The 9,927-nt window shown below is 33.9% G+C and overlaps 1 protein-coding gene across 1 annotated transcript; it reads left to right on the forward strand.

The window, feature by feature from the left end:
• The first annotated feature begins 8,597 nt into the window (after window positions 1-8,597).
• Window positions 8,598-9,577, forward strand: LOC132752131 (uncharacterized). Its single transcript, XM_060742415.1, has 2 exons — window positions 8,598-8,683; window positions 8,885-9,577. The coding sequence occupies exons 1-2, from the start codon at window positions 8,669-8,671 to the stop codon at window positions 9,575-9,577; spliced, it is 708 nt and encodes a 235-aa protein (XP_060598398.1). The 5' UTR covers window positions 8,598-8,668.
• The last annotated feature ends 350 nt before the right edge of the window (window positions 9,578-9,927 follow it).

A 9,927-nucleotide genomic window follows, 5' to 3' on the forward strand; every position in this document is an offset into this window, starting at 1 on the left:
TTATTGACTTTCGCAATTTAGGGTTTAAAATCGCTCTTGCGTCATAACTCAAAAACGGCTGAAAATCGAATCGAGAACCCCGGGTCAAAACGAAAGCTTTCGGTTTATTCTATCTTATAACGACTTTATCTCGAAAATTTTGAGCGTAAACGGTTGCCCAAACGATAAAAAACCGGTTTATAGCTTAAATGTATTATAAATTTCATTTAAAATCAGTTTACAACTTTCTTATACATAAGTTATTCATTCAAAATCAGTTTACAACTTTCGTATACATAAGTGTATTCATTCAAAATCAATTTTCGTAAAAAAAAAAAACGGGAATTTGAAGTGTTCATAAAAATCACAAAATTTGACAAGTTGTTAAGGGCAACCGTGTTTAAAATATGCAATCAGTTGACCGTAGTATGCACTTGAAAGGAACCTAATTAAGGGGGTACGATATATAAAGCGTAAATTTGTGAAATGCATGCGAAGAGAAAAGGTCCGTCAATTCTATTAATCTTTTGTGATTAATGAAAAGCTATATTTAGTAACGAAGGATAAAGGGTTTTTGTTCAACATAGTTCCGCTAGGTATTGTAAATCTAGACTAACTGGCGACTGTACTTGACGGTCGCAGCGTTTGAAAGGATAATAGATTCTTTTGTGATTAATAAAAAGTTATATTTAGTAACGAAGGATAAAGGGTTTTTGTTCAACATAGTGCCGCTAGGTATTGTGAATCTAGACTGAGCGGCGACTGTACTTAATGCCTTTTTCTTTCATTGACACCCTCGTGGGGCTGATGAAATAGCTCCTGGTGGTTGTGAAATACCGCGACTAAAAATAGATCATGCGCAGTCTACAAGAACGTTACGCTATGACAGTCATTTCCTTACTAAATGTAGGTAAGTAAACGAGTTATATTTTATCAATATTATTTTGAACCTAAACTATTTTTTATAAATAAAATGTTAAGTACGTATCTATTTACAAACATTTCTTTTATCTGTCATAATGGTAATTATCTCTCCGTCTAGGGCCGAGGACCTGACCCTCAATGTCCGCGATTCAAGCCCTAAGATCGTGTATACGAGTCAGCTCCGTATACTTCCGGGAGATTAAAAATAAATTTATAAAAATAGACGGATGATCACATTCTTAAAATAGAACGATGATGTCATTCTTAAAATAGAATCCAATATGGCGTCGCGCATGCGCAGTCGTGATGCCAAACCGGCCCCTATACTACTACGATGATTTAAATATTGTAAACAGAAGTTATATTTAGCAAGTTTCATAAAACATGGGGGTGTTGAAGCTTATTTCAATTATTTTTTATTACTTTATAAATATATTTAGCATTGTTTCATGAACTTGATCACATATATAACTTTGACATAATTTAAGGAGCATTTGAATGCACTGATATATTATGATAGCTTTTTTTACATGTAGAAATAAGTAATTACTAAAAATTCTTTGACCCGAATAAATTGAACAATAATTGTAATACCTTATTTTTGTAGATTTATCTGTCATATCCAGAAAGAAGTTAATAAACCAACGTTGAATTTACATAGAATCCCAAATTTTTTTCTGCATGTGTACAAGGTTTAGTAATCCATCAATGCTGTCCAAAATTGATGACTTAATTTACAAGTTGAAGTTCAATTAATAAGGCCAAAAACCGTGCAGGAAATATAAAGAAGAACGATTTCAATTGTAAACACTCAGGTGAACTTTAATCATTAACCAGAAATATGTACAGTGCATATTAAAATACTGTAGTTCAGGCACCAAAGAGTATATAGTTCTCGTCGATCAAAAGTGTCATTATGGAACTAGTTCTATATAGATTGCGTCATTTCTAGTTTTTGCGGTGTTTTTTTACCTAATCAAATCATATCTTATTTATAATTACAGAAAAATTAAGACATTACGTCTAAAATGTTACCTAAGTAAATTTATCATAATATTTTCATTTTAATAATAAAAGATATTGGTTTTGTGTCTATTTATTTTGTCATCCTCTCAATATTGGGATTTATCTGTAAACTTGTTATTAGTCAAACATTTGCAAAAACTTGGATATATCCGTAAAGCACGGGTTAAGACTTTTTTCAAACTCTTGTTGATCTCGCGAGATGTTACGATAAAATGGGCAATGAAACTCCTAGTTTTATTCAGTTCATGCCTGTGTTACAGGGCGTATAGCTGAAAACAGATAGTTTTACTACAGACTCAAACTAGTTTATCACTACATTTTCCTTTCCAGCCAAAGTACGTGGTTTCACCGTCATATATAAATGAGTCTTAATGTATACTGTAAAAAGAACACTCATATATGAACATCTCATGGAATAAAGTATAACATATACCTTTTGAAAATGGAAATTATCTGTTTATACTTTGAACTGAAATATGTATGCAGGACCGCAAAATACATCATAGTATTTCGAGCTTAACTTAGACTACAGTGTTAGAGATAGCGTTTCCGGAATTTCTTGATTTAGACAAAATGTATCATACGAGCTAAATGAAATATGGGCTTCATTTAAATCATATAATGCATTTGAATATTTCGTTTATTTTTTTATTTTTTCATACATGAATTTTCTTTATACATTTCAATGTGCGTTTAAATTGTACCACATAATATTTTTCATTCAACTGAGTTTTATATCAATATACAAGTGTTACTTTATCATTTCGCATTATGTCTAGCGTCAGAAATTGTTTAACTACTTCCTTTCCTTCAAATACAATGCTTTTCTGCATTTCGCAGGAATACAATCATTGTGCGTTTATTATTATGAAAATATACCAGCCAGACAATCTTAAATGAATGAAAATAAGATATAAAATATATAATAACCACCTTCTTGCACAATTCCGTCGTCCAAATAAATTAGCTTATTTATTGTCTAGCCCTTACAATTTTTTTTTCTGCGGTGAATAAGCATTCATATATCAAGTGGAAATCAACAAAGCAGTGTCTGTATATGCTCTCGTCTTCTATAGAAATATCATTTCTTTTTGTATGGAATTGTTTAATGCTGCCTAAACCACTTGTTGAGACTGTATACATCAGTTCAGCTACTTTATTCCTTGATATTTCTTTTTCATTTTCAGTTGGCATCTCCTTTTCCTCAGGAGATTTTGGGTGGGAAGAATATTAAAAGAAGACAGCAAAGAAAAAAAATTAAACATTACAAATGATTTGTCGAGACATATGAGTGGCCAAATATGTCGTGAACTATCCTCGTTGGCATTTCAATCAAATCAAACTTCTTGAGAAAAGATATGTTAGCATCTAATTGTTTCCGGATTATTGTTTTGCCGTGATATTTTGATAATAATCAAACATATGGGAACGTTTATCTTGAAACAAAATCTGATAGGACTAACACTTCCTTATTGCTACATGTATCAGTTTTACACATAATTTTGTCTGAATGTTAAAGACTATAATTGCCAACAGCGATATACTTTTAATATTTATTAAATACGATTCCGAGTAAATTTTATTTAAAAAAAATTTTTTAAACCATACATCAAAAAAGGCATGAGTAATGTTTGGATATCGTCCGTGCGCTAGTTTATATAATATAAGCAGCCTTGGTTTAAAATGAACTGATTTTTTAAAACAAAATGTTACATTGTATACATGCATGTTGCTTATAGGTATTTAATAGTATTTAAACAGCAAATCAAACACTTCATCACTTCATTATTTGATAAGCATGTGCTACATGTAACATACGAATATCAGGCTTCTAATTATTTCAAACACGGGTGTGCGTGTGTGTTTGTGTGTTTCTTTTTTGAAAACTCGACAATTTTGATAAGTGACCTGAATCTCTTATGTTAAATCATATATCAATATAACTATAGTAAACCTAAACCTACCAGTCTATATGTCAATTATCACTTCGTTTTAGTACTTTTAAATCATATCTACTATCAAAGCGTAAGATAACTCTTTTTTATATGAGAAGCAGTAATAAAACATTTTATTATACCAAGCGCGTCAATACATATAACATTTCCTACAAATGTGTGTTCTTTCTCGTCAACGCAATCAATTCTACAAAAGAAACGAAACAAAAAAACGACAAAAAGAATTTTAAGACAAAGATTAACAGTTTCTTTTGTCAAAAAATTAAATCCGCTTTCAAAGAGATTGTCTTGCATACACAATTTTTGTTTCAAGTTTTGAATTGTTAATCACATGCGTCGTAAAGTTGTTGTCTGCAAACACAGTTTTATATTTTTTGCAATACTTTCAAATGCAAGAAAAAGATCTATTGAAACTATATTTTCATCAATATATATAATAACCTTTGTCTGAATATTATTTTTTTTGACAACCCTTTAGACATACAGACATTTTGAGTTCTGTTAACATACAAATTATACCTAAGGAGCCTTGCAAAAGTTATTTATAGTTTTTTTATGTGAAACTTTCATACACGTGATAGCAACTTCGAAATGTCCCAATACAACTCTAATTAAACTTTTTAATATCTAAAATTATTTATTAATCTTTAGAAAGTTTCTGTTGTTCATGATTCATTTGTAGCCATCAGCTTGCCCTTGCAATCATATATTTCTTTGAATTGATCCATTTTAACGTGAACTAAGATTTTTTTGATATTGCTGACCACATAAAACGTATATTATTAAGTGTTAAATATTATTGAGACGAATAGCAAAGAATTTTTGTTTTAAGTTTCCTTTTTTCAAAATTCAAAAACAAAATATAGCAGATATATAGCTTCATACGCTTAAAATATGATCCAAATAACTATGAAAATATTTTAACATGACAAATATATTAGAAAGGAGAAAACAAGGCTCAAGTACATTTCTAGAATTTCAATAAAACGCAACAACAAGTATAAAATCACTGCTTTAAGCACAAATCAGAACAGCTCACCTTAACATAATATAATCATTTTGATCGCTCAAATAGGTGACAAGCGATACCATTTATTAACAACAAAACAATTATGCACTTTAAATAACAACAAAATGGAATGTGCATTATAAAAGTACTATGTTTCGTCTCATCTCTAATAACAGAACATGTTCGGCGAAGCGACATTTTTCCGTGAAGATTTGTAATAGTTATAGTGTACGAAACGAGTTAGTTACTAGTATAAACACTGACTTGGGCGACATCAAGGATGGTTCCGCTAAAAAAAATGGCTAGGCCGTAAGGCCGAGACGGATTTTTGCAAAAAAAATCCCGAGATGTCGCCCCAACCAGTGTTATACCCCCGTAACTAACGAGTTTCATATTTTATAACTGTTTTATCGCAATTTCATAAATTTGGTTTGTAATAGAAATCAGCACAACAAAATGTTATTACTTCCGTTATCATATCATATTAATGTGTCTGATTCAGTGTCAATAATATGAATAAACTCAAAGCAACCTCAATTCTACGCAAAGGAAGACCTTTACACTTCTGTACTCAAACTGTACGACTTTTTGCCACGGATATAATACAGACATATAGTTTGAGAAAGGTTACTTAAAATTCAAGCTGAAAAAAATACATTTTACACGTAATCATAATGTCAGTTGTTTACTAAATTGAATTTTCGTATTGTTTATGGCATTAATCTAATATCTGTACGACATTATAAATCTAATAAACACATAATTTATTATCTGTTAGATTTGAGTTTGACGTGAACAAGTCTTCACCTCCTATTATTATTATCATTATTTTATGGCTATATGTGGTTATATCTGAGCGGTCTTTCCACTAATCCTTTTTCTCCGATAGCAAATCAGTAGTTATCAATATCTCTGCATGATTTCTACATTTCGGCTAGTCAAAAACCATTAAATTCATTATCTGAGAACAAAAATAAAAAACTTCACGAAAAAGTTGGCTTCACTGATCAAAATGTTCTTGTATTAGAGATGAGACGAAACATTGAAATTTTATAGTAACAAATTTTATTTTGATGTTTTATAAAGAACATTATGTTTGATTGAAAGCTTTCAAATTCATTTTTGTTGTTCATAAATGGTATCACTTATCCTCTGTTTGAGCGATCAAAATGATTATATTATGTTAAGGTGATCTGTTTTGGTTTGTGCTTAAAGCGGGATTGTATTTGTAGAGTGAATAGAAAAACCACATAATCATTGCTAAATGGTGAAAACCCCAGTAGACGTAATAAAGCAATATTTGTTCCGGATCATTTAATTCGCTTTACTTAAATATATTTATGTGCCACAAACCAGTCATATTCTATGCAACAACGCTTTAAAGAAATTAGAATTGGCCAAATTTATCATGGCAAAACCATGACTTTACTTTTTATAATCAAAATATTAAAAATATCACAAGAAATTGCTAATGAAGAAACATAAGAGTCAGCTAAATTATGGAAAGACTTATAGATGACCTTGTACTTTGTCCAGTGTCTGATGCATGACCTTCATTAAAGTTAGTTTCTAATTGTATTTAATTGCAACATACATTGATTTAGTTTTACATGATCAATAGTATTAGAAATCTGGAAGAGAGAGATCTCTCGGAAGAACCAAAACACAGCAAAATTATATAAAAATTTCAAACTTTGTTTGATTACAGATAATGAAATGTTCAATATTAATATAACTCGCGCGTCCTAGCACCGGCATGAACAGTATTCAGTTTTCTACTGATATCCGTATTTATAAACTGAAAGTCTGATTTTAATTGTTATCTTTTCTCAAAAGCGTATTTCCATAAATTTTTACATTGTAAGACGAAGCTAATGCCCGAATGTCCTGGATACTGAATGATGGAAACGTGGATTTGACAGTCATGTGTTCAGCTGTAAATACTTAGTTACTGATACATTCCTTATCATGACACATAATAATTAATAAAAAAATATTATTCTAAGTCAAAGGTATGTTAGCTCTTGAGAGACATAATTATTTAAAATCAGCCTTGTAGAGAACATAGACGTTTAGCTGTTATTCTTATTATGTAAAGCTTAGTTTCTGAGTAAAAATGATTTTCAGAACAACTTATTTATTATTGCTTACAAACATTTTGTTGTTTCAGCCCATACTTTTCATGAGCAAGTCCCGTTATGGGAATAAAGCTACAGTCTCACTTACATCCCGGCAGAGCCCCGGAACGATATGGGTACGACCGGGAACAACCGGGGTACATCCGTGACTCTGCCGGCAACGTCCTGGATGATCCGGAAACATCCGGCATTCGACCCCGGATGGAATAAAATATTTAATATCACCCGGGTGGTCCGGGATGATCCGGGAAGGTACAGCTTTGCCAGCTTCATCCTTAGCTCTGCCGGGAACGACCGGGGTTATACCGGGAAAGCATCGTAGCTCTGCCGGCACAAACCGGGGATGATCCGGTGTATGATATAGCCGGTAGAGCTACGGTAGAGCCCCGGTATATGCCGGCAGAGCCCCGGTAATTACAAGCAGAGCCCCGGAGGATAAAGGTAGAGCTACGGTTGATCCTGGTAGAGCCCCGGCAAAGCACGGATCATTTCAAAAGAATAAGGACAATTTGCGATGATTGAACTTGTTTGTATTAAGACCCTTCCCATTTCCCTTCTATCCAGTATGGCATAAGGATTTTTCAGAAAATCATCATGAAATACTATTCTGGAACAATAGATATTATATTGAATAAAAATTATGCATCAAAGTTATCATTTTCGGGCGTTTTCAATCCACTGGGGTTCTACCGGGGCTCTTCCTGGATCGTCCTGGGCTCTGCCGGGGCTCTGCCTGGTTCAACCGGGACTCTTCCGGCGTCATCCGGGAACGACCGGGGAAGCACCGGCATGAAAAATAGCTTCACCTGGGCTCTGCCTGGATGATCCGGAGCGCATCCTGGGTGGTTAGTATGGAACTACTGTAGTGCTGCCGGGGTAAGTGTGACCGCAACAATAATTTCATCCCGGATCGTCCCGGATCATTCCGGTAACTAACTGGGCTCTGCCGGGAGTAAGTGAGATCGAGGCTTAAAATTGCGAAGGGTATTGTTAGTCATAGGCAGTGTACAACGTGCACATGATGGAGACGAAACAGACCAGAGTAGAAAGTCCGAGAATAAGATGTGAACTTAAAAAGACAACATAGTCAGGAAGTGAAACAGTTGCAATCAACAAAAAGAAAGAATTATCTTGAAACAAGAGCGAGCTGTTACCCAGTAATAAAATGATACATTAAAAGGAGTCTCCTATTAATCTGGTAAATATATTTTCCCTCACATGATAATTAATTTTGAATGGCTACCGGATGTTCGGAAAATTATGATATTTCTTCCATGATTTTTAAAATGAGGTCTTGTTTGACATACTTGAAATAAATTGAGTGTGTTTGTGACCATAGTAATTATAACACTCTCTGCTCTTTTCGTTTATGTGTATTCATTGTTTGTTGGCAGGAATTGGTCATGATGAAGAGGTGGATATTGAACAACTGCAAGATTCTATTCAAATGGGAGTATTCAAGCAAGTTATACCACATGGACCACAGACTTACATTGTATACTCTTTGCTGGTATTCTCGCGTTAAATCTATTCTCGCGTTATTTTTATTTTTCACGAGGTTAAATCACAGCGCCACCTATAGTAAATATTTGTGACCTACTTTTATTCAGCAGTGTTTTGAGTAACATTTTACAGTAATGAACCGACTAAAGGTAAGTAAATCACAAATTTTACCTTGTAAATGCAAAACTTTAACTAAATCATTCACAAAAATGTCTATTCTTTGGTAACTTTCCTCCATTTTAAGATTGACATCTTCCGTCTGCTGACAGGACTCCATTTGTTGTTGTTGTTGTTGCCTAAAACTTCAAAACCTATACCATACCATAGATTTTTTTGTTGTTATTTTTCAGGGGTCCCAAAGCAGGCTTAAGCAGCCATATGACAAGGAAAGCCTTAAGAGAGCCTATGCAGCTTGTGTTTCAAATGGCATGTCTGTTTATCGGGCATCTAGAGTGTACCATGTCCCGGAGTCTACTTTGAGAGACAGGACTAGACATAATGTCACCCTTGAGGCACGTCCTGGACCAGAGACTCTATTGTCTTCTCTGGAGGAGGACAAGTTAGCACATCATATAAAGTATATGGCCAGTATCGGATATGGCTACACCATGACCAACGTAAGATTTATGGCTGCTGACTATGCCAGGTCAATGGGGAAGAAAGTTGTTGCAAAGGATGGTTTAAGTACTGTGCGGTACTATAGTTTCATGAAAAGAAACCCAGACTTGAAAGCTGTCAAGCCTCAAAAGCTTGATTTGGCCAGAGCTAAAGGTGCCTCTGAAGAAAAAATAAACAACTATTTCAAAAAACTGAAGAATATTCTAGATGACAATGACTTAATCAATTCACCTGAAAGAATCTATAATATAGATGAAACAGGAGTAAGCACCCAGCACTCACCACCTAAAATAGTTTGTGGGAAAAATGATAAACCTCAGGCAATTACCTCCCCAAGATCTTCCAATGTAACAATAATAGGAGGAGCAAATGCCCTTGGAAATCATGTGCCTCCTTTTTATATATTCTCTGGGAAAAAGGTTTAATTCTCAGTTCATGGAAGGTGCTCAACCTGGTGCAGATGGTACAATGTCGGATAGTGGTTGGGTGAATGGTGAAATTTTTGAAGATTACGTCACGAGACATCTTGCGAAGCACTGCAACCTTGATTCTGTCTCTTCAGATAGACCAGCCACATTGATCCTGTATGATGGGCACAAAAGTCATTTATCGTTGACTTTGAATGAGTGGGCTAGACAGAGGAATGTGGTCCTCTTTGTACTTCCCCCACATACCAGTCATCTCACGCAACCACTGGATGTTGGTGTTTATGGCCCATTCAAAGCCTTCTACTACACTGAGTGTCAACAGTATTTGCAGCATAACCCGGGTGTAT

This window comes from Ruditapes philippinarum, unplaced genomic scaffold, assembly GCF_026571515.1.
Source record: "Ruditapes philippinarum isolate M1 unplaced genomic scaffold, ASM2657151v2 ctg9992_1_1_1_1, whole genome shotgun sequence".
Classification (NCBI taxonomy): Eukaryota; Metazoa; Mollusca; class Bivalvia; order Venerida; family Veneridae; genus Ruditapes; species Ruditapes philippinarum.